Source organism: Muscardinus avellanarius (genome assembly GCF_963383645.1).
Source record: "Muscardinus avellanarius genome assembly, chromosome: 1".
Taxonomy (NCBI): domain Eukaryota; kingdom Metazoa; phylum Chordata; class Mammalia; order Rodentia; family Gliridae; genus Muscardinus; species Muscardinus avellanarius.
In genome coordinates, this window is record NC_137786.1 from 80,725,610 (window position 1) to 80,752,191 (window position 26,582).

The 26,582-nt window shown below is 39.1% G+C and overlaps 1 protein-coding gene across 13 annotated transcripts in view; it reads right to left on the reverse strand.

Annotated features, from left to right (window-relative positions):
* MCTP1 (multiple C2 and transmembrane domain containing 1) overlaps window positions 1–26,582 on the reverse strand; it is a gene marked incomplete at both ends in the record, with an annotated part of 619,238 nt that overhangs the window by 63,491 nt on the left and 529,165 nt on the right. For all 13 annotated transcript variants that reach the window (XM_080719329.1, XM_080719323.1, XM_080719328.1 and 10 more), the window contains one exon: window positions 13,975–14,028. In XM_080719329.1, coding sequence (XP_080575455.1) covers window positions 13,975–14,028 — 54 coding nt within the window. The remainder of the gene's footprint in view (window positions 1–13,974; window positions 14,029–26,582) is intronic.

A 26,582-nucleotide genomic window follows, 5' to 3' on the forward strand; every position in this document is an offset into this window, starting at 1 on the left:
AATCTGCGTCATTTGCTGGTAAAGAGACAGAACTGGAGAACATCAGGCTGAGTGAAATAAGCCAGATCTAGAGACCCAAAGCTCACGTTTTCTCTCATATGCAGAGGTTAGAGAGAAATAAAGAAAGAAGAGACCTCATGAAAACGAGGAGAGAGACTAGTACAGTACTGGAAAGGGATGGGGGAGGGAGAGGGGAGAGCAAGGGGGGACTTCTGGGAATGAAACTGACCAAATTATGTTATATCCCTTTACACAAATGTCAGAATAAAACCTATTATATGTCATCATTCTGCACCAATAAAAATAACATAAAAAATAAAAACAGTGGCAGCAGTAACTGATTCTCAAGTGATCCAAGTTCTGCCAGAATCGCACTGTCCTAATGACTGTTAGGGAGTCAGAATAAGCATGATTAGTATAAGCTTTTCTTTGTGAATCAACTTTTCAGGCAATGAAAATATTTTGCTCCTTTTAAGATTTACTCTTCCTGTTTCCACATTGATCTGTGGTTTCAGAATTGGTAAAATGCAATGGGTATAGACGTCCTGCCATCATTTTTACAAATGCTGTTCAGGCTCAGTGCCTGAGTAAGGAGGGCCAGGCAGCACCAGGGAGCACTTTCTCTGCACTCAGCAAAACAGGCTTTGGCCATGGAAAGCACATACCAAAAGGCCTGGGTTCATCTCGTCATCTCTAGATGGATCGACAAGCTTTGTTACAACATGGACTAGTGGAAAAATTAATGAGAAGATTTGCTTTCTGATCTCAGTTTCTTCACCACCAGACAGTTTACCTAATTCCTTGTCTTAGCTTCTGCTCTGTTGGACAAGTTAACATGTTCCTAGGCTCAACTACTATCCCATTTTCCGGTCTTAACTACTTCCCCACTAGCCATATTAATCATCAATATTGGAGCACGGAAATGATACTTGTTATGCCAGTATACAATTATCATAAATATTAAAAAGGTAAGAAGGGAAAATATTCTAAGATATTAAAGGAATATACAAAGATATCTCAGCTAGACCTCTCAGCCATCCACAATTTTAAAATTTCCCTTAGTCTCTGACAATATATATATGAAACATATAAGTATATATATTTTTTGGTGGTACTGGGGTTCCTGGAAACCCTTCTACCTCCAGGATACACTCCCAGGCCCATTTTTAAATATTTTTTTTACTTGGAAACAGGGTCTCTTTAGCCAGTGAATCTGACTTCAAACCTGCGTGATCCTCCTGTCTCCGCCTCCCAAGCGCAGGGATTACAAGCGTGCGCCACCACACCCGGCTCTTTGACATATTTCTATAATAATCTTATTACACCTAGCATTCTCTCTCTCTCTCTCTCTCTCTCTCTCTCTCTCTCTCTCTCTCTCTCTCTCTCTTCACACACACACACACACACACACACTCACACACATATAATCTCAGATTGGTTTTTCTATTATTACTGTTATTGCTTAAGTTAAAGATGCCTTTGTTTCTTATCACAGCCGTTGTGATCGCTCCTAGCAGATTTCCCCACCTTAAGTTTCATTTCCTTCTCATTCTATCCTCCACCCTTTTATTATTATTATTATTATTAATTATTATTATTATTATTATTATTATTATTATTATTATTATTTTGGTGGTACTGGGGTTCCTAGAAGCCCTTCTACCTCCGGGCTACACTCCCAGACCTATTTTTACATTTTTATTTGGAAACAGGGTCTCCTAAGCCAGCACTCGCAGCTGGCTTCGAACCTGCGCGATCCTCTTGTCTCTGCCTCCCAAGCACGGGGATTACAAGTGTGCGCCACCACGCCCGGCCATCCTCATATTATTTGACAGATACTAATTGTGTACTTTTGGGGGTATGATGTCTTGGTACATTTATACACTGTGTATTGATTAAGTCAGGTTACTTAGGTTATCCATCATCTTGAACATTTATCATTTAGTTCTGAGAACATTCAAAATTCTTTCTTTTAGCCATTTTGAATGATACTATAAAATATTATTAAATATAATCACCCTCTGTATAACAGAACACAAAACTTATTCTTAATTTGGTGGGAGGGTAGGAGAAATGGTAAATGGGAAGGTATTGGTTAATGGGTACAAAGCCCTCCTTTTAAAGCACACATCTCTTTATAAAAATTCCTTCTTTAAAACCACCTTTGGAGCCAGGCGTAGTGGCACGCGCTTGTAATCCCAGCATTCGGGAGGCTGAGACTGGAGGATCACAGTTTGCGGACAGCCCCAGCTACTTAGTGAGGCCCTCCATAACTTAGTGAGACCCTGTCTCAAAAATAAAGAATAAAAAATAATTTAGGGAGTGTAGCTTGGAGGTCAAATGCCCCTGGGTTCCATCCCCAGACCCGCAAAAAAAAAAAAAAAAAACCCTTTGGAACTACAGAATATTATGCTAAATGAGATTCGCCAGTCATAGAAATAAAGGGTCATATGTTTTCTCTCATATGTAGAAGCTAGGGAGAAATTAGGATGCAAGGGGAATTGAATATGAAGGAGGAGAAACCCCAGTGGAGTGATGGAAGGGATCTATGGGAAGGAGAGGGGTAGGGGAGATTTGATAATGGAAACACTTTAATTGATGATAGGTACATATAAAAATTATCAATGCCATTTTTAATATCAAGTGCAAGGAAGGGAAAGGCCTGGAATGGGACCTGGGGAGAAGCTCACCAAGTGCTGTGTGCATGTGTGTCTCATTATGATGTGTGACTACAATGCACCAATAAAAATGTTTTCTTTTTTTAAACACTACCTCTAATTAGTCATTACTTGGAGAATATAATTGAAACTGAGATGATGACCAAATCCTTTATAATCTTAAATTTACATTTATAGTGTCATTTTCTTTTACTTCGCCACCTGTGTTTTATGTTCCCACTTTACAAGTCCTTGAGTTTATATTGCACACCTCCTGGTACATTTTCATTGGTACTTCAAGACTCAAATTAAATGCTACTTCCTTCGTGGAACACTTGCTGACGATTCTGAGCCGAGAGTTACCCTTCCATTGGCATAACTTTCTTATAACATTTCCCTCGTTGTATTATCATTATTAACTATTATAACTAAAGGCCCATCAGAAAGTGACTCCTAAAAGGCTCATATTGTGTCAAATTATCATTGAGCAGTGACTTGTCCCTCAATATGTATTTATAGAATAAAAGTATCATTTTTCAATCAGAGATGCACAATTGCAAAACAATTTAACTTTTATCTGAGCTTGGACTTCAAGAGGGGGAGGGTAGGCCTGTGAATTAAAAAATATTTAACTTTCTTTCTGAGACTTTGATAACTCTTTTGAGAAAAGAGTTCTATGTCCCATTATAGTATTAAGTCATCGATTCACATAGAGTGATATGGGGTAGGATGCTGGATCTATTAGCTTAGGCAAAGTTTAGTTACTTAACAAATATATCAAAATCTTAGAGGCTTATAAAAAATTTTTTTTTGCACACACTACATGTCCATTTGGATCAACTTCATGTTATCTTTATCCTAGGGTGCAGGCTGATGGCGTAGCCTCTGGGTGGACTGTCCCAGCCTCATGGCAGAAGAGACATAAAGAAGAGGCAAAGATTGCTCTTAATCCCCCCTTTTATATACTTTTCTTGGTGCATCATAGGGAGGTTCAAAGTCATGCAAACAAGCATGCAGGCAGGTCTTGGTGTGTTTCCCTTCAGGCCCCTCCCCAATAGAGAAATTAGTGGTGATACCTGCAGATGTGGGCATGGCATCATTTGAACTACTTTTTTTTTTAATCAGTTCTTTTTCCCCTCCCGCCACCCTCCCCAGCCCTTAAACTTTCTCCTTGGAAGTGGCATGTGTCAGCCAAGAGAATCACGTGGCCAAGCCTGCCATTGGTGGCAGGGAATCACAGATCGAATATAATGCGAGCTGCTACAGATTCTGCTGAAATTAAGAGGACACAACGTCGTCACTACCATATTAATAACACTACAGTAGTTCCTTGATGAAACTCTAAGAGAATGTACCTTTGTAATATGATTATGAGCTGTGTATCTTTGTTTACTTTGAGTCTAGCTTATGTGCGAAAATTAAAAAAAAAAGTACCATGAAATCTTATATCTCTTGGCTTTATAGTATTTATGGAATATGTTAGAATACAAAAATTGTAATAATTCCTATGTGGCAGAATTCTAGCAAATGGAAGCATGGACTCAATTAATTGAAGCAGTACCACAGACTGCCTACTGCTGACTCTAAAAATCCATTAGATGTTGTGGAACTTTTTCTCCATATAAAAGCATCTCTGTTTTTAAAGACTGGGATTTTACCTGGCTTTGCATGTGCCCCAATGGTTAAAAAAAATAAAAAAAAGACTTGTACCAAAACACTTTTTACGCATTAACTCTATTACCAAGAAAAAATAACTTACATTCCACTGAAAATATTTGGTAGGCATCCATTTCCTGAATTTGCATCCTCATCAAAGGATGTCAGCATGACAGAATTTCTGACATTTTTTAATATTTCCCTTTTGCATGTAGCTTAATGAAAACAGATACCTCTATCTGCATGGCCAACTCCTGTTGGCAAGTTCTCACAATCCAGGAAGAATCCCTGCTTCATGGACTCCTTTTAGGATCTGCAGAGTCAATGTCTTTAACATGGGGAAGAATTTCTTTGCCAAACAAACTTTCAGGCAGAAGAAAAATCTTGGCACTCGGGGCTCACACGGAGCATCTGTGACGCTTGGCAACACATCTGGTTCTGCCGCTTTGGTGAAGAAACGTTCTTCTCGTCCCAACATGCAGTGGTGTCAGCCGGTGTCAACGACTCTGCAGCAATGCTGAAAAAATCGTGTCTGTTTCTCTGTACGTTGTCAACCTCCTGAGAGCCAGGGCTGACACACTGCTATTTCAAGAGTCTTTGTCAAGAGATGGGAGTAGAAGAGGAAGTTCACTGTTGCTGTACAGAAGTTAACTAGCTTTCCAGAAGACCTGCCTTGAAACATTTGATTGGCCTTCAGATGAAAGTTCCAATTTTTTTAAGCAAAGGAAATTCAACTTTTAGAATAAATTAATCAGAAACATTTCCATAAATGGTTTGCTTTATTTGATGAGTATTCTTGCCAAATGATTACGGCAAATCTCTCCATTTCAATTCTTTTAGTTCACCCGCCATTCGAGAAGGGCACGCAGTTGGGGTGGGGGAGGCAGATGTCTACCAAATATTTTTTTGTGAGTGCTACTAGGGATGAAACCCAGGGACATTTTATCTCTGAGCTACACCCTCAGCCCTATTTTATTCTTTTATTTTGAAACAGGGCCTCACTGAGTTGGTGAGGCTGGCCTCGATCCTGTAATTCCCATGTCTCAGCCTCCCAAGTACTGGGATTGCAAGTGTGTATCACCATATTTCTGCAGGTTTTTTTTTTTTGTTGTTGTTGTTACTGGGGGGTGGAACCCAGGGGCATTCTCCCTCCACACTACACAACCAGGCTTATATTTTATTCTTTATTTTGAAACAGAAATAGTTGCAAAGGGCCTCACTAAGTAGTTGAGGCTGTCCGTAAACCACGGTCCTCCTGTTTCAGCCTCCCAAATGCTGGGATTACAAGCGTGCGCCACCTCACCAGGCTCTCAAATATTTCAAGATTAGAAAAGAGCTTCTTCAGTGTGAAACAAGAAGTGATAAAGTTTCCAATTTGTTTAGAGATAGAAACCTGCCAACCATAGGCTAGAACCATAAATACCTTTTAAAAAAGATAATTCTGCCTTCAATGACCTTAACCTTAACATAGATCCAAGGATATTTAATCAATTTTTAAATGATGAAGCATTAATGATGTGGATTCTGTAAAGATGATCTCATCAATGCATATGGATCCAACAAAGATTTGGGAGAATTCTGGGACTCTTCATTATTCTTAACCCTCATCTAAAAAAGCCACAGCAGACCTCATGCTTGTTTGTTACTTCCTTTTGCTAAGTTAGTGATTCCAGCACTTATTGCCAGAAAAATGAAAAGCCATAGTCAAAGGGGTGCCAAAGATAACAAGCCCACTGTTGTATGGAAAGCTATCATACAATATCAAAGTCAAGCCAAACATCTGCCTTTTTGGAGAAACTTACTTTTGAACATAATAAAATATTTACTTGATAAATTTTTACTTGATCTCAGGTGTTTGGAGAAATGGGCATTGATGCCACGAGGAAGGTGGTAAGAGCAGTAGAAATATGGCTTTATGGAGATGCATAGCTTCTACAAACAAATTCAATTTCCACGGCAAAAAATAAAACCGTGTGTGAATGTGTGCATGTGTGTGTACGTGTGTGTATGTGCGTGTGTATACGTTTGTTCCTCTGGGCAGAGAACCTCTATTTTTCTTAAAAATCTTAAAGGATTTGATTCCAAAATATGGCTAATGCCATGGTCCTAGAGTTTTGTAGGAGGAAACATTTAAGGAATGGAATGAATGTGAGGAAGTGAAATTCTGTTAAAAAACGAAATTAATCATGACTGGCTGCTCCATTTGTGAATTCCTAATGTAGGCTCCTAAACAGGAAAGAACACGACTATGCTGAGATGGGCAACAAATAGCCTACTTTCATTTTGGAGTGAGTTTTTCTGAAATAAAAATTAAGGCAATTCTCATAAAGACATTTGCTTTGTTAGATACTATTTTTAGTTTCCGTATCGAAGAATTGTGTAACCATATTTAGTAGAAGAGAACCAAGTTAGTAAAGAAAAATTAGGAACTTACATCTAAAGCTTTAAAACACAGTGTTTTTGGAAAAGTCTAGAAAATTCAGTTGGATGGTACCTCTAATAGTTTACCATTGCCGTTGTAGAGAATTAGCATCTACTCAGTGGCTTAATATAAAGTCCTTATCTGATAGTTCTGTAGTTCACAAGTCTATTCTGCTCTTTGGGCTGAAGTCATGATGTGGACAGGGCTGCATTTCTTTCTGGAGCCCCTAGTGGGACATCCTTTGCCTTGTTCTTTCTATCTTCTAAAAGACAGCCTATATTTTCTTGTTTGTGGCTTCCTTTTCCCATCTTCAAAGCCAGTCACAGCAGTGTGTCCCTGTGTCCCAGCTCATTGGTGTTTCATTGGCACTGCAATGATCAGGCCTTGACTACAAACTTCCCCAGAGGGGAACGGGTGCGCCTCCCACAGCTGTTCCTTGGTGGCAGAGTTGCCTTGTGCTGGCTGAGCCTGCACAGCAGGCGCGTGCTTGCTCTGGCTGCAGATCCAGGGGCTTGTATTCTTGCCTTTGTAGAGCACGCTGAGGTTCTCTGGGTCTGCTTAGTGACGGCGAGAACAAAGTTGATGGATGGCGGACAGTTCGGCTCTTAGAGAGCTGGAGTCTCACGCCATCTATCACATTGGCAACATGCAGCTGGGAGAGCTCTGCTTTCAGGGTGTCCAGCTGTCCCAGCAGCCCGTCCTCCTTCTTGCTGCAAAGGTCCTGAGCCTTGATCTTGGCCATGGCTGCACAAGTGGCCACCAGCTGCTGTCTGCCTCGATGGCTGATTCCCCTTTTAAAGACAGTTGTGATTATATGGGCCCACTCAGAATCTCTAGGATAACTGCCCTATTTTAAGGTCAGCTGATAAGCAATCTTCATCCCATCCACTACCTGAATTCCTCTTTGCCATGTGGTGTGACAGACTCACAGGTTCTCAGGATTATAACATGAGCACTTTTGGTGTTATTCTACCTACTCCATATTTTCTTAGCCAATTGGGTAGCAAAGGGCTAAAGGTGCAGAGCGGTGAGAAGTAGAGACCCAGAAGTAAGCAGCCCCAGTTAGTATGGAGGTATGTTCCTTATTATACTACCTAAATACTCAAACATCACGTCTGAGGACAGGTGTGGTGGCACAGGCCTGTAATCCCAGCTACTCAGGAGGCCGAGGCAGAAGGATTGGATGTCTCAGGTCAGCCTGGGAAACTTTTGAGACACAATTTCAAAATAGAAAGGGCTGGGGAGATAGCTAAGCAGTAGTGTCTCCTGGGTTCAATCCCGGTACTGCAAAGTAAACAACAACAACAACAAAATCATGTCTGAGGTCATTTGCATCTGCATGTCGACCCCCTTTCCCAAGAAAGCCTGGGTTTAAGAGAAGTGTAAAGATGGGAAACTGGAGTCAGAAAATCTGAGCATTAGTTGTGACTGCCATTTTTATTGTCATGTCACCAGTGGCACTCAAGTTTGCCTAAACCAGTCTTCTTGTTCTCTCTCTCTCTCTCTCTCTCTCTCTCTCTCTCTCTCTCTCTCTTTCTCTCTCCTTCCCTCCTTTCTGTGGTTATGGATAGAACCCAGAGCCTCAAACATATTGGGCAAACACTCAACCACTGAGCTAAACTCCCCCAGTTTTAAAACAAGGTGATTGAACTAGAATATTTCTTGGGTATCCTCCAGTTTGACGTGTGTGTGTGTGTGTGTGTGTGTGTGTGTGTGTGTGTGTGTGTGTGTTAGGTACTGGGATTGAATCCAGGGGCATTCTACCTCTGATCTACACCCCCATAAGCCCTATTTTTAATTTTTAAACAGTTTCACTAAGTTGCTGAGGCTTGCTGTGAACCTACAACCCTCCTATCTCAGCCCCCCAAGTACTGGGATTATAAGCATATGCCACCAAGCCCAACTACCCTCCAGTTTTAACTGGATGAAGCAGAGTTTCTATAAACTTGATGTCAGTGAGTTATTAGCTCAGTGGTTTAAGTACCAATAAGTCACTAAAAGACAAATAGGTCCTTTCTCAACTTTTTACTAATTTTATTTTTATTTGCTTTTGCCCCAGAAGAGAAAATAAGAGGAAAGAAATGGCCCATCAGGCCCTCTGCCTGCCTAATTGCCCTTGGCCCCAGATTAGATGATAGGCAAATGAGCTATATTGTACTATGACTGAGTTTATAATCGACACATATAATGTATACGTTTTTATACTTCTGGCATAAGATGTTCCCGTCAACTTTGATGGAACATGTCTAGGCACACATGATTTCCTCCCTTGTTTACTATCAAATAGCAAGAGACAGCCTTGGGACAGATACATCTAAGGAAGTCAAAGGTTACCCCATTTCCACTCTAGTACATGGGAGGCTCTGCATGATTGATTGTAGCAGGCGGAATTCTAAGATGGAAGCCAAGATTATCACTCCTTAGACTCTATATCATATATAATCTCACCCCCTACTGTCTGATAATGGGTTAAGGAATATGATGGAAAGGTCATTTCCATGAATAAATTATGTTTCATAGCAAAGTTATGTTTACAAAAAGATTATCTTTGGTGGGCCTGGCCTAGTCAGGTGAGGCCTTAAATGGGGCTAGCCTGTCTCTGAAGAGGATTTGAAGTGTGGAAAGGATTTGACCCAAGAAAGATTCTCCATCCATGAATTTAAAGATGGAGGGACCCATAGAAAGTAGCCACCAGGAACAAAAAACGAACAAGAAAACAAGGACACCAGTCCTCCAACTACATGGAGCTAGATTCTACTACTAACCAGAATGAATTTGGAAGTGGGTTCTCCCCAAAGCCTCCAGAAGAGAACTCAGTCTAACTGACCCTTTGAGGGTGAGAGCTGAGCAGATGACCCAGTTTGCTGTTCTTGTCCTCTGACCCACTGAATGGAGAACTAAGCCCGAGCGTGTGCCCATGCGCTATACAGCGATAAGAAATGAATGTATCAACGCATGCAATGGTATTCCAGTTAATTGTGATTCATGATTTTTTTAAAAACAAATTTTGTTCCTCATTTCCTCTCACCCTGCTTTGCTCCAAAACCCTGATCCATTTCCCTACCATGCAGTTAAGTTATTTCACTGAATAGATCTGGAAAATGCAATTTTGCCAGATTAAGATCTTCTCTCGTATCACTGAGAATTATCTTTTTCTTTCCCCCGATTCCTGTCGACTTAAGATGTAGAGATGTATAAATCTTGGGTACATTATATACCTATTTGGGCTGGAGAATCAAACTAAAAGACACAAACTTCAAGAATTAAAACAAACAATGTGTAAGTTTTGAAGTAACTCTGATATATTTTATTCATTACATCTAGTTATCTTGAAACACAGTACCCTTGACATAATGGCTGAAGAAAAGAGAGAAGCCGCTCAAGCATAGATGCCTGAGCATTTTAATATCTTTTATCAATAAACATCACTAGAATGCCTCGCTTGTGAATTCACGCCTTTCCTGGGGGAAACCTGCATTCTGTCTTCGGTTTCCTAATATTGCAGCTGGGTCTTATTACAAGGATAGATTGCATGGTGGGAAGCCTGCCTAAACTTTTGAAACTACAAAAGGAAGGCAGAGCTTCCTTAATTAGATGTCTAGATTACGCAGACTGGCCACTGGATTATTCTATGTATCGTGGTGAAAAGCACTTTTCTGTGGCTTATCGGTAGCTCCACCCGGGTAATTCAGTGAAGCCGTATTTACTTAGATATTCTGCTAGCCACAAAGGCAGGATTTGGTGTCTTCAGATTAAACTGTGACTTTGTGGCTGATGGTAGAGAGATCACCCTGCAGCCTGGTGGAGGGAACTGAAGACGCGATATAAAGTCTTTCCAACATTAAATTCAGAAAAGAAATGTCATCTCCAGCTCTGCTTAGCACAGCGCTGCCACGTAATGTAGATAAGTGAAAATATTAACAAGTCAATGATGCATAACTAAGACTCGCCATTTAAAACCCTTGTCCTCTGCCTTTGTGAAAACCATGGAATTGGATTAAGAGAGAAGCCACCTAATTTTAGATTGAAGCAAATGTGGACAATGAGTCTTAGAAAGAAGGATAAGTCTGTGGCCACAGACCCTCACCTGAATAACGATGAGCCCTTTTAATAAAAAGGAAGAACTCTAGGAAAAAAAAAATACTCAAAAGGCCATAATCTGGGAAAGCCTCAAAATCTGGGGTTCTGAGTAAATTATGATTTAGCCTTTACTAACTTCAACCCAAACCTTCCCAGGTGCTGCAGCCAGCTCCGAAGAAAAGCCATTACAAAGCTATTATGTGAAGTAATTATAATCTTTGTTTCCTTCAACTCCTTATACCTGTGTCTTCGCCGTGTATATAATTATGCTGAGGGGAAACACTCCATGCTCAAATGAGATAAAGGACTGCAGTGTGCCACACGGACCTTGTCAAGTAGCCAATGACTCGCCCTTTCATTGTGGGTGACTAATATCAACGCTGTCTCTAAAGAAAGACACTTTTCATAATCGCCCAACAATCTGCTAAGTGAAAACATATGGATGGGCTTAGGGAGAGCCTGCCAGGGGTCTTTGCTGAATGGAAAACAGGTGCTCTCGTTCTGTGCCACGTAATAACCCATTTACCCCCAAGTCCAAAGGTCACAGGACTAATAGCTGCCGTGTGGTAATCAGGGAAGGCCAAGACACTCGCCCTGGAGAAACATCTGGGAAATATTTTACATACTTGCAACATATGCTTCAGGTTCAATTAATGTGAGGCTTTGGCACATTTATTAATCTTTTTTACTTTTATCCTTATAAGAGGACCCACTGACCTGACCCGACTATTATACCATATGAGAAAACAGAGAAATAATGAGAGCTAGAGGTCAGTACCTGCTCGTATGGCAAAAAACACATTTGTTTTCTCATGAAATTCCATTACGCATGACTCTATACACAAACTTTAAATAGAGGAACCAATGAAGTTTTAAAAGTAGGAAATTACCCTTCTCCCCTTCAGACACACAGATAGCCAAGACTCACAACACTTACTACTGTGAGAGCCAGTGGAGAGGCAGAAGCTGGCAAATGGAAACTTGCAGGGTCCCTTCCCATTTTTATTTCTTAAAGTAAAAATTTTAAGTTTCACAATGTTCACTCTAAAATTCTTTCTCTCGTTATAGCAAGAACTCACAAGCCTATTGCAAACTCCTATATTTGAGATTTTCTTTTGGGTTCAGATATGATTTTTAGGCTATCAGTTGCATTATGAATTTTAAAAAGAAAATGCTTATATATCATTCAAACAAAGGGTTAGACCTATGAAAAATCAGCTCACAGTCTTTTCACCTGACTAACGCGCTGTTTGTTGGTATCCTGTACAGGGAATACAGCTGAATTCACAGTGACTTAAGCACTCACTTTCAATCAACTTTGGTAACTAGATCTCAAAATGTGTGAGAACCAGGGTGTCAATTTCAGACAACCACACACTCGGTTACAAGGGATGCTACTCTAAAGATTTGGGTTGCTGGCGTCCTGGCGGGGTCCCCTTCCCATCTGTTTGGGTGAGCTGTTTAACCAGGTGTGTCTATTTGTTTTCCATGCCTAACTTCGTTTCTATTAAAAAATGACCACAAAGAGAAAAGATTAGAGGTGTAGAATATCCACAGACTGGCTAAAAATATATAGGCCGACTTCAAGCGGGGACATTGAAGTACTAGACTGCACTAAGGGTTTCCATTTATTAACATTTCTGGGGAAAGGCCTGCTGCGGGATGGATCTTTATGGTGGCTTTAATAATACAGCAGCAACAAGCAAGGGGAAATGGCCATAAATGGATGGCAGCTCCGTGTTTATCAGCAGAGAAATGATGATTCAGAGCTGGCATGTTGAGTTAAAATACACGCTTTCTACAGCTCCACAACTGACCTTAACAATAAATCAGACCATTTATTGCCAGAACTGTATGCTCATGTTATTTAACATTAAAAACAAGCACACATGTGTTTTTTTTACAGGAAGGAGCTTTTGTTAGTTTATGTTTGATGATGTTGCTAATGACTAAATGAGGTACGGAGGAAAAATTTCACATAAAAGCCCTGTCAATTTAAAAATGTTTGAAATAGCACTAGAAGGGAGAAAGTGTGTGTGTTTTAATTTTCTTTCAAGCATTGAATATTATTCAGAAAAAAATCATTTGTGAGGTTAGATAATCATATTTTTTTTCTTAATGCTTGTTTCCAACAGATTCTTACACTGAGATGTTAACTGTACATACATCTCTCCTAGAAGCAAAGGTCCAGGGCACACATTAAGAGAGGCTGTTTTGATCCTTCAAAAACATCATTGCTTTATTATAAAGAAGCCAGATTCTAGCAAAGGTGCGAATCCAGTTTTATTTGCAAAACAACGTGCAAATAATTAATAATATCCTCTCCCTTTCTCCCAATCTCACTTTAGGACTTTTTGGGCTTCAGGTCTAGAAATGCTAGAGATGTACATATAACAGAATCCCTGTCCTCCTAGCCATAGAGAGCTGTTCTTTCATTGCCTGTCCCTGCTGTATGCAGCTATGCAAGGTCGTTCTAATTCTTCCTTCTAGTTGTCCCCTCTCCCCAGGGGACAACCAATCTAAGCAGTCCCAGAAAACCAGCAGTTATTTACTGTGGTCACCATCCCCAAGCCAACCAGGAATTGAAATAGGGGCCTCTCGGACCGGCCTTCCACGATAGAGGAGCCACGGGACCACTCCAAATCTAGAGCAGTACAGCGCGCTTCTGGTTAATTCAAATGTCCTTCTGAGCGCTCCACACACATGTTCTTTTGCTGAGCAATTTCTTGAAAATTACAAATGACAATATCTATGTCCATCGCGTGCAGGCTGCTAGTTTTACATTCCCCTCTTCCCCCAAAGTGTAGACCGATTTGTAATGCTCAAGATAGGACAAATTTTTGCCCTTCAAAAACAGTTGTCACTGCTGTTATCTTCACGAGAGCTATCAAGTTCCAGACAAGCTGAATTATTATTATTATTTTTTTTTTGTTCTTGGCAGAAAAATATTTGACCCAGCTCTGGACAAAAGCGAAGAGGATTTATAGCTCTCTCTCCCTCTTTGCAGCATGCAGTGGCATTGTTAGGATGATAAACAGCACTGTCCAATTTTCTGGACTCAAACACTTCAACTCCTTTTTTAACTGTCTATGAAAACAGTGTCACGTCTCCCTCCGTTTCCCCCTCCCCAGGTCCCCAAGTGCTGGGAGAGATAATTACCTTGTCATCTTTGTCATCTTCTTCTTCCTCGTCCTCTAACATGTCCTCCACTACCTGCAGACAGAAACAGAAGTTGTTTTTGTGCTCTTAAAAGAGAGAATTTTGTTCTGTCATTTTAATCCGTTTTAGAGATGAAAACTTTATTAACATTTGAAACACATGCACTCAGAGGGGATGTTTGATCTGGAGATGGAGATTAGGAAAATGTTCTGCCTTTAATTGATTAAAACCAGGGTACTGGAGCCCAGTCAAGGGAATTCTATTCAGGTGAAATGTTTTATGACAAAGAATTTGAAATATGTGTAAGGTAAACTAACATTAATGCAGGGGATGCTTTACATCGGGAAATCTCCTTTCTATCTATTCTGCTGTCTAGATTAATCAGGCAGTTTAAGTTTAGAGCTAGATAACTAAGCATGAAGCAGCTCTGCTATTTCTAATTTACTTTTCGCCAAACCCTAAGATAAAACACCATCTCTCTTAATTGATTCATTCTGGTGATCTATGGCATAAACTAATAATGCCTTTTATGGCTCAAGGTTTACTCTTGACTGTCTCTGTACTACTTTTTGATTTTATAGATTACTTGGAACTCCCATATTAGTTCTGTGATTTTACACAAAGATTATAAGGATGAATAAGTATCCTATAATGGAAAAGTATCCTATAATGATATTTGTGTACAGTATAAATCAGTGTGGGTATGCATATGTATATATTTAAATTGTTCCTAGCTCACCTGCTTTACTAGAATAGAAAAGTCATTTTGGATTTGCTAAATAATTTTCCCTTGCTTCAGTCAATATATAACTGTAGCATTGAGAATGGGACTTATTTCAGGATTTTAAAATGGTTTTATATACTTACACAAGCATACAAACTTATGCACTCCATGGAAGTCAAAATTATAAAAAAAAAACATCCAGGGTGGGGGGGGTTGCTATTCAGGTGAGTCCAAACTTATTGTATTCATGGAATTTTATATACTTTCCGTTTTATGTTTTTTTTCTTAATCCAGTCTGAGCATTTCTAAATAGACTCACTAGAATCCTGGTTATCAAAAAAATTTTTTTTTTTCTTTTGCAGTACTGTGGATGGGACCCAGGGACGTTCTACCTCTGAACTACACCTCCTGCCCTATTTTTTATTCTTTATTTTGAAACAGGATCTCACTGAGTTGCAAAGGGCCTCATTAAGTAGCTGAGGCTGTCCGCAGACTGCGATCCTCCTGTCTCAGCCTCCCATATGCTGGGATTACTAGCATGCACCACCACACCCAGCTGGTTATCAAATATTTTAAAATTGTTCAGAGCTCATCACATTAGAAGACAATAACAGCTTGTCCCTCTCTCATATGACTTTGAAACAATCAGGAAGAGCCTCTGAGTGAAATTTCAATAATCAATATTTTATTATGCAAAGCATTTTATAAACGGAAGTGATGTGTCAGGATTCTCACAGAGAATATGCTGAAAATATTCAGTGATTTAAAAGACTAACACATGGACAAACTTCCAGGACTCATTAACAAAGACCACCTGAAAACCTGTGAAAGTTTTCCTAATTCAACACCATACTTTATATCTTTTGCTAAGTGGCAGGAAATTTGTGGTCTTTTATTTGGACAGGCAGCACTTCAAAAGAATCAGGGTAGCACGACATGTTATTTCCAGTACGTGGTGAGGGCTTAGGCTACTTTGGGAATGTATAAAGCAATTCATACTCAATGAGAAAGATGAACTCTTGGTATTCTAACTACATCCAGCCACTCCATAAGCATTGACTATAAACCTCCTTGCCAAAGCATACAGTTCTAGGCAGTGTGAGAAAACAAAGATGGGCAACACACAGATACTTCTTCTATACTCATATCAGCCCGAGGGAACTTGAATAGGAACTATCAGATAAGCCTTAACGTTCACTTTTTATTTTCTCTAATTTGAAGTAGTCATATCACAAATATACTGATAATAACAGTGATTACATATAATGGGGGTGATATATGCCAGGTTATCCCAAACAGGGCTATTTTGATGAAGGCTTAAGAAGCAAAAGCTGCCACAATGTTTCAATACATTGTACTTTACAATTAAAAATTTATTTTTGATGCAGGGTCTCCTTAAGTTACTGCACACTGGCCTCAGACCTGCCATCTTCCTGTCTCAGCCTCCCAAGTGCAGGCAAAAGCCACCCCACCTGGCATAAAATTGCCTTTAAAACTTTAGACTTAAATGAAGTTTTTTGTTTTGCTAAAATTACCTATGCAGAGTCATATAAAATATGTTAAGGCAAATAAAACATTATACTTTTGTTTCTGTGAATAAACTGAAGCAATATCATAGCTAGCTTTTAAAAATGTTTCATATGTCTCTTTTTCTACCTACTTACCATCACACTAAATGTGCCACAGAGGCAGAACGGTGTTAGATTGTGTACAGCAGAGTGCAAAGTATGTAACAAGTGTTTAAAAAATATTTTTTAATGAGTGAATGGAAGAACACATCATTTTGTTCCATATCTTTGAATATACTCTTTGCTAAAGCACCTCTCATTTAAGTCACGGACCTAACTTCACTCACTTGGAAAGTGATAAAGCTTAATAAAGGCAAACATTCAAATTGATTTCAAACATTAGAAATAGAAACCATCAACCGGGCATGGTGGCGCACGCTTGTAATCCCCGCGCTTGGGAGGCTGAGACAGGAGAATTGCGCAGGTTCGAAGCCAGCCTCAGCTACTTAGTGAGGCTCTCAGCAACTTAGTGAGACCCTGTTTCCAAATAAAATATATAATAGGTCTGGGAGTGTAGCCCAGAGGTAGAAAGCCCCTGGGTTCCATCCCCAGTACCACCAAAAAAAAAAAAAAATAGAAACCATCATTATTTAAACCTGAAGATTTGGGGATTTTCATTATCTCCAGATTAATTATTTATTTATTTACTTTTTTCTTTTTGGTACTGGAGATTGAACCCAGGGGCAGTCCACCTCTGCACTACACCCCCAGCCCTTTTTATTTTAAAATAGTCCTGCTAAGTGGCTGAAGCTGGCCTCAAACATTTGATCCTCATGTCTCAGCCTCTTAAGTACTGGGATTATAGTTATGCACTACCATGCCCAGCCCCTAGATTAATTTTTAAAAATTCAAAGTATGATTAAGTCATAAAACAAACTACTAGCTTCATTTACACATTTTTCAAATCAGCTGTGGCTCTTATGTTCAAGTATGACTCCGAGAGGTCTACAGAATCAGGCTTTCATTTGCAAAGCCCAAACTGTTCTTACCCTGCACAAGTGGGTAATTGGCTACGCACAATTGCTCCACAAATGTGCAGCCAGAACCGCCCAATACAACCATTTGCTTTTACATTTGGCAGAAAAGCATTGTGTTAGTGAGAAGCCTTTGTGTTGTGTTTTAGCACTCTAGTGAGGGCTTTCCCCTCCTCCAGTGCCTTTTTAATGTTATATCATAAACATCTACAAGCGAGGATTTATAATATAGATGGCTTCATACTGATGTCTTTAAGCCTCTTCAGAATGTAGCCCCTTATTACATTTTGCTCAGGTGGAGCTTAAGGTGTCTTGGAAAATGGAGATGATAATGGCCCCCATCCCACAGTGCTGATTAAGGTCCAAAGAGATCATGCAAGTAAAGTGTTTAGCACATTTCCTGAATAAAAAGGAGTTCTCAAAATGATAGCTATTAATGAAATAATATCAACTTCATATTTTAATACTAATTTTTGGAAATGAAACTATGTCATTTTTCCTGGACAAAACATCCTGTGTTTTTAATAACACACACAATTCTGATTCATGTTTTCACTAAGAAACACAGATAGGGGCACGCATAGAAGTGTGGATAAAGATTCCAAATTAAAATGATGAAGCTTTCAAAATTAATCTTTGGGCTTTGGTGGTCCAGCAAGACGGACCACTCTCAGGATAAGAGTATCCCAGGAGCTGAACTTTGCTTTCAGACATGAGTTCCAGTCAAATGCAATCAACACAGAAACCACAAAATGAGCCTTTAAAAGCAAACTGTCTAGTGTTGGGGATGCAGCTCAATGGTAGAGGGCTTGGCTAGCATGGGTAAGGTCCTGGGTTCGATCCCCAGCACTGTGCTAAAAAAGAAAAATCTATATATAACACTAAAGTGTATTTAATGACTGCACAAAATAGTAACCTAACTCAAAGAACACCTGCTACTTAAAAAGAGAGTGCTGGAGTTTAACACTTAACTAAAGAAAACAAATAAAATACAGGGGACCCAGTCTCAAATTCCAGCTCTCTTCTCTTCAAATAAAACCAAATAAGCACCATACAGTTTTGTTTTCAAGTAAAAACCAGTTGCCCAAACATTTGTCAGCAATCACACACACACACACACACACACACACACACACACACACACACGATTTCCTTAAGGAAAAAATTGAAGTGAGTGACAAAAAATGCATGTGGCAGAAAAAATGCATTTAGAAAGTTCTGTTTTTTTTTCTTTTTTCTTAAAGGTGAATATTTCAGATCGGCTCTGGAATTCTCTTTCCAAATTATGCTTTCTGATACCTTGCTTGAAAGCAAGTAGTATTAATCAAACAAAGGAAGGGCACTAGGGAAATCAGAAAGATGTAATGCAAGCAGTTAAAAGTGACATGACCTTCTGTAATGTCGCTCGTCACAGACTTATATGCCACATGCCGGAGGAAGGTCTTGGGAAGAACGGATTCTTGGTACTATTCCTTGAATGTAATACTAATAAAGATGACATTTTAAAAAACACACATAGACAGTCCCAAATGCAGCGTCCCAGCTACGTTTCAGCCAAAGAGTAAGCAGAAACATTATCTTTAAAAGCATATTTCTTCTTTCATATTCAATATTTGCCGAAGATTTGTCATTAACATATAAAATATAATACATGTCTATACATTTTTAAAAATCCATTTTAAAATGTAACAGAACTGTAGCTATAGGGTTTTTTTTAGTATAAGACTTTTAGTTGTAATCTAACACAATGAAATACTGATATTTTTAAGCAAATAAAATGTTATTTTAGTAAAAATGTTAATAATGACATTGCTAATCTGAAGGAAATCATGACATGTTTAGAATTATTCCACCAAAGATGCATATGGGAGTTGACTTGATAGAGCTAAAAAAAGAGCAACATAGTGAAAAGATGAGCAAAAATAGATTCAGGAAAACTTAATTAAAATCATAGCCGGACAGTGGATACTTATTGCTATTAATAGCAATTTAGCAGGCATCCTTAAACCCAGGGTGGCCAGAGGGGACCAAAAGGTCCTTAACTACTTCTGAAAGCAGTTCATATTCTGATTTTCCAAGGAATAATGTCTTCTACCTTCTACTTATGTAAATCCCTTGAAACCAAAAATAACCAAAGGAATCTAATTGTGCTAACCTTGGTAAGTAGGGAGTAATGTGAAGCTAAAACCTCTCGGAAGCCAATGCTGACACAAACTGGTTTCTTGTATATGTTTACTTTTTCCCCCCTTGAAAATAATCCCTGAATTAAATGGATGTTTTGCTATGTTCAGGATGAATAGTTCCACCTTTCCAATTGCTTTACTCTAACACAGTCTTTAAAAAAGCAACACATTTAAATTAAAGAAGAAATCACTGTTGTCCAGATGTGCAACCACAATGTTAAGAATGTTAAAAAAGAAAACTGTCACAAAAGAAAGAAGTTTCATACTTAATTTCATATGCATAGAACATCCAAATGTGTGCAGATGCTTATATCGGGATACATTATGAACCAAATGCCTGTTTCTGCCCTAGAGATGTGGAAGCATTAGGGCAGAGCGGCATTCCTTCTCGTGGTCTGGAGTTCATTTATACCATTGTGTGTGCATAAGCCAAGCGGAGCATGCATATGTGTGTCGATGGCTTTATTATATGTGTAAGTATAATATGAAATTATGGAAGGTCTATGCATTGGGAAGAGGCAAATAGCCACTTAAATGATTCTGGGTCACTGGAAAGTACCAGAGGTTGGGCTGAAGACTTTTGTGGTCAATAAGATCATTAGAGGTGTTCCTGTGCAGACATTTTTATTAAAAGACACCTGCTTCTCACCAGACCTCCTGAGAAGCAACTTTTGCAAAATGGATGGCAAAATTCAAATGCATATATAATTTACTCTATGCTTGTAAGAATAAAAAGACTCAAACAGGTCCGGAATATACTGCTTTATGCTATGTGTCTCAAAAGCAACTCCGTGTGCGACTGCCGCTGTTTGATTCACGCCATTAAGAATTTGACCTTGAAGTATTTCAGCTACAGTAGTCATCAAGATAACTGAACCACTAGATGTAATAATAATTAGTGTGATTGGCTTGCCAGCGAGGCTGAATATATTGCAATGCAAAAGAAGGCAGACTGGGGGAAAAAAAGCATTAGTATTTATTGCTAAAAGACTTCCTGATTTTTGCAGAGACACTCAAATACAATTATTTCTTCTTACAGAATGCATTTCCTTGGCTCATTCTGGGAAGTGCCATGTTGTAATTTAGTCTGATTCTTAATAGGAAATGTGGCTTTAATGTGGCTATCAGATGACTTTTGATTCATGCCACTGATTACAGCCTGTATTCTGCATCATCAACAGCATTCTTATTTGCAGTATAAAATGCTTTGCTATACAGTGCAAAGACAGTAAATTTACTTTACTGGCCAAGAGTATGTAACCTTTCATTTTCTTAAGTGTCAGCTTAATACTGCAGAAAAACCCTTCCATTAAGAAAAGCTAAACAATAACTAATATAAATTATATAATTGGCATAAGCATCTTAAGTGAATTTCTTTTCATATTTCCTTCTCAGTATTCTTAAATGTTCATTCTTACTCTTACACAAAGCACTGTGAACAGAATTCTAGTGTTTATTTGAACTCTGTCTCCATCTAAAGGCTTCTCAATGTATTGTATTTTTTGCTTGCAGGAAAATTCTAATCTTGGTGCCTTTAGGATATTGCATATTACTTCAGTTAAGTAGGGAAAAATAGGTCAACTATATAGTATGCTTATTAGGAAGTGATGATTTCTTGAAACCATATTATTTTTTAGGTTAAAAAGTATAGGAAATACCAAAAACACTTGAGCTGTTTGATGCTTTTTTGCAAGTAAAATTAAAAGATAACTAGTCATCACTAATCTATTTTATAAAAGTTTTCAAAACAAAATATTTTTGTTCATTAAGAATAAACAGTTCAAATAAAGAAAACTATTTTCTTAGGCCCCTCATTTAAAGCCAAATTTCCATTCCAGAATGACAACCTCGTGACAAAAAAAGCACAATTTTTGTTTCAAGCTTTGAGAACAGCCTTAGAAACTTTTATTTTATAAACTAATAAAAGGTCTGTATTATTATTATTATTTTTTTTTTGGTGGTACTGGGGGTGGAACCCAGAGGCTTTCTACCTCTGGGCTATACTCCCAGACCCATTTCATATTTTATTTGAAAACAGGGTCTCACTAAGTTGCTGAGAGCCTAAGTAGCTGAGACTTGGCTTCGAACCTGTGCCATCCTCCTGTCTCAGCCTCCCAAGCGCGGAGATTACAAGCGTGCACCACCACGCCCGGCTAAAAGGTCTGTATTATTTAATGCATTTTTTTTGCAACACAAGAAGAAAAGAGATGCTGTGACCTCTGTAAGAGAGCATGTCCTATTAGATACATATAAAATTATCAATGCCAATCTCAGTATCATGGGGAGGGAGCTGGGGAAGCTCACCACGTGCTGCGTGCATGTACCTATTGCTCTGAACTTCATTGTGATCGGAGATAATGATGCACCGATAAAGGAGAGCGTGTCCTGCCATCTCCTCACACACGTCCCTTGCTCTAACACCATCAGTTATGTTCCGGAGCATTAATGCTGAGTAAGCAAGATGTTCTTTGTTGGATAAATGCATGGTGCACATAATACAGGCCAAACATGACACTTTTGGAAACCGTGGGATCTTCAAAGAATTTTAAAAGCAAACATTTATTTTGGAGATTAATTTTGGCAAACTTTTGGACCATATGGATCTGTTGGGTCTGATTCACTTTTGAGGAAAATGACAGCGGCTGGCTATTCCCAGCAACGTGTTGGAGGTCATAGAGGGGTGAGCAGAGTGGGTACAGTTTTGTAAAGAAAAATGTTCTGACATTAAGAGTTTTTTCACCTAGAATTTTTTGGGGGGGCCTGAGACTATTATGTTAGAAAATTTAACTTTAAAGATGGAGCATATTATAATGTCTAAAAATTATCATCAGAAGGCTTTAGTTCTTCGCTTATGTCTTTTTTTCTTTGAGTAATGAACTATTTTTAAATCTTTTTTTATTCAGAATAATCTTCACAAAAGAAACTCCTAGTGGGGTTGGACCTACATTTGGACTGGAAAAAATGTCTGTGGTGATATTAAAAGCCTGAATGAAAAGAATGTTCAGGAAACCCCACATAAACCCCTGTGACCATTCTATCAGGGGCTTTCCGCCACAGAGCCACAGCTCTCTCTACTGTCTCACAAAAGCCGGCCTGGTCCACTTAGCATTTCTGCTTTATGTAGTGTACTGTGTGATTGCTAAATTAGTGCATAATGCATTTATAATATTTATACTACCAACATTTAGTTAAATAACCTTTATGTAAGATTTATGTTGATTTTTTATTTCTCATTTAATGGCAAATTATGAAGAGCATGTTTCATAAAGATAATTCTCCATTTAAATTCATCAGTCCATTAAATATTAAAATTATGTTTCTGATGCAATCGAGAACAAATTTGTCCAGCTTCAGTGATTATTTGCACTCATAAAAATTAGGCTTGATTAATAAAATTTAAATGCTTGATTAAGTTGACATTTTCATGTTCCATTCTGATTTATTAAAATTAGTCCCTGTCTCCAGGCCTGGAATGCTAGCGTAGGCTTACCTTTCCTTTCCTTTTTCCCAATACATCCTGAGTGAGCCTGTTAGGAAAGACTGTTTGGCCTCCAGACTCAAGGATTTCAGTAAAATGCTCTATTCTTTTTTCATAGAGCTGCCTGCCTTTGTCTTTATGCCCTTTATGTGGTGGAAAATACAATAATAAAATGTTTCTTTTACATATTTGTGGATATAACCCATAAAATGACATTTATGGCATTTCTATAAAATTCAGCTTTTAAGAAGCTTTAATCTATTGAAGGTTGACTTTGTTCAAAAATTTCTCTACATGCTTTTTCTTTTTTCCTGTGGCACTGGGGATCAAACTCGGGGGTGTTCTACCTCTGAGCTATACCAACAGCTCTTTTTATTTTGAAAACGGGTAATTGCTAAATTGCTAAGAGTCTGGCAAAGTTACTGAGGCTGGCCTTGAACCTTAATCCTCTGTCTAAGCCTCGCAAATACTGAGATCACAGGTGTATAGCACCACACCTAGCTTCTTCCTATGCTTTTTTATTGATAAAATTAAAAGTTTTTGCCGGGCGTGATGGCGCACGCTTGTAATCCCTGCATTTGGGAGGCTGAGACCGGAGGATTGTGGTTCTCGGCCAGCCTCAGCTACCTAGTGAGGCCCCTTGCAACTCAGTGAGACCCGGTTTCAAAAGAAAGAATAAAAAACAGGGCTGGGGGTGTAGCTCGGAGGTAGAACGCCCCTGGGTTCCATCCCAGTACCACACACAAAATAAAAGATTTTATTTTTGTCAGGCTTTCCATAGGTATTATGGACAGAAGGAATCTTAGGTGGTGATGCCATTATTTTCATTTTTATCTTTAAGAAAAATGACTAACAACTATGGAAAGCCATTCTCTTCAAAAGGATTTGGAGACTGTTCCAGAGAGTGAGTGACTTACAAAGCATCTGAACTCATGATACCCACACCGGCTTACTGTTCTATGTGGTACGATGTCTGGTTATCATTTACTGAGCATTTACTGTATGTTTAGCACATGGCATTGTCCTTTAAATCCTTAGAAGATCCCAACAAGGTAGCTATGGCCCCCACTGCCCTGACCAAGGCAATGAGGCTTAGGGGAATAAATACATGTGTAGAGCTAAAAAGTAGAAGGTTTTGAACTTGATCCTAGGTCTTCCTAATTTTGACATTGGTCTCTTAATGACTGCCCTCTGGAAAGATGTGGTGGTAACACTTATTTTTAGGTTCTTTCTGCTGTTGCCATGGGATTCTAACTCATTTGGAAAGTTTGTATAGGTAAGTTGACTTTCTCTTATTTAAGCAATGCTATAACATTAACAAATAATTATACAGCATATAATAACTGAAATAGCAATAGTGTGCAGTCTAATAGTGTACAGCATTTTTTCTTGCATGATGAAGTAAATTCAGTAACAAATGACAGACAATACCCTCAAAGATGTACTTTCGTTTGACCTGAAAAGTATCATTCCAGTTCTACAAACAGGATAGTAAAAAGGCTTAATGTTGTGTACACACTCAACAAGTACATTGTACAAGTATACAATGCTTAACAAAATAAATAAAAACCCCAGGGTTATCAAACTCCTAATAAAAGCTCTAATTTATAAACATTTCCTGCAAGCAGATAAAAATATTTTGTTTCTACTTTAGTTTGTTAATGGAAGTCTTGTAATTTTTTTTTTATCGCCTTTGTGAACCAGGGACAAGTTTTACAAATACCATATGAAACCCATACAGTTCACGATGATCAAGATTAGCAGTGCAATCTAGTCACAGGGTTGAGTTGGCAAGTGCCCCAGGAGGTGCCACGGATGGTCCTTCATTCTCCTTTCCTCCTTCACCACAAAGTTTCAAATACTTTGCCCATCTATTGAAAGGGCAGTGGAAACTCATTTAGAGAAAACAAAGAGAAGACCATTAGCCATAGGTAGGACAACATGTCCACTTGAGACTAAACCAGTGAGTTCTTTTCTCTCTTTCTCTCTCGCAAGCCTCACTTCTCAGTTACAGAAACGCCAAGTCGTAGGGTACAGACCTCTTACAGGAAGAGAGGTGATGAGATGATTGGCTGGCATGAGGGTAGACACTCAACTTGTACACTTTGGAGAGCCGTTGAGATAGTGAATTCCCCAGATCCATGGGGGGCCTGCAGGGGGATTGGCATCGCAGTGACTGTCTTGGGCTCTGGGTATTAGTTGGGGCTCAAGAGAAAAGTCAGCCATCTGTGGGGTCACACCTTCAGGTTTCCTTCAGAATGACCCAGATAATTCATCTGGTAGGAAAGGAGTTGGATTTCAAGGAAGACATCCTTTGTGAGAACTAAGAGTACTTCCTCTTTGCTTCATTATACTCTCTTATGCATTTCTGGAGAAGCCGAGCAAGGCAGAAAGAATTGGGGAAGATGGCAGGAACCAACACAGAAAAGTGTAAGTTTTTTTCTAAGGCAACTATCGCTAACTTTAAACATTGCACCGACCTCTGCGTCCTAACAGATCTAAAGCAAGAAGAGTGCCCTCTTTAGAAAATTGAGTTTTAAAAATAGATGTGTTTTTCTTTACATTTTTTTCTATATTAACTGACATGTCACATACAGGTTACGCAACTCTTCAACTTTTCTGTCATTGTATCTTTCCAATTCTAGTTTGAGCTGCAGCTGAGGGCAGTCTATAAACTCTGGAAGTATTAAAGGTAAACATGGAATTACAAGCGAAAGGGACAGACTGAGGAGTCAAGTGAGAACTCTGGCGATGGATATTTAGCCCATACTGTCATGGGTAAGGAATATGTTTTAATTCATCTTTGAACAACAGCATGTTTTTGTTCAAATTTATATAGCACCTGTGAAAACTCAATAATTTTTCATTGACTAGAAATATCTGTGTACAAAAATTAGACAGTTGCAATTTGGAAGGAAAGACCAGATTAAAATATTTATTAAAACATTTGCAATTACACTGCTATGTCTGAGAAATCTTGCTCTGTGCTGGGATTAGGTACACAAATGGAGAATAGAATTATAGCACTCGTAGGCTGGTAAGACCCGCGGCGAGCCAATTACTGCAATACAGAGAAAACATTGCGCTTTTTATTATTATGGTTTCTCTCTAATTTGGTCTTGAGGTCTCCCACTAGAGTGGCCATAAGCCACAATGGCTGCTTGCGAGGAGAGCTCTGCTGGGGGTGGGGGAACTGTGTGTCAGACACAGACAGGACAAAGTTGTACGTGAGGCTGGAGGGTGGTAGTCAGCTGAGATGCAATGGGAGGGGGTGAGGTCCAAGTGCATGAGATAGAAGGAACTTCTTACTTAGGGGTCCCACAGAGGTTAGGGGTGCCAAGAAGAGTGTGAGGGACAAATGGAGATATCTGGGAGCTCAACCAGTGGGTGGGGCTCAGGAGAGAAAGCAAGCAGTTGTGGGAAAGTGCCTTTGTTAGAGTCTATTTGCATTTTCCTCAGCTAGTTTATAGAGTCCATTTGCATTTCCCCCAGCTAGTTAAAAAAAAAAAAAAAACACATGCAAAGGCAGGAACTTATTTACGTTACTCTGGTGTTAGCCATTAGGTTTTACATGGCCAGCAGATGTGGGGCATGTTGGTTCTGAGGGCCAGTGAGATGTGGAATAAGTGGGCTGTATTGCAAACAGCCACACAAGAGGGAAGTTTTGATTAGCCAAAGGTG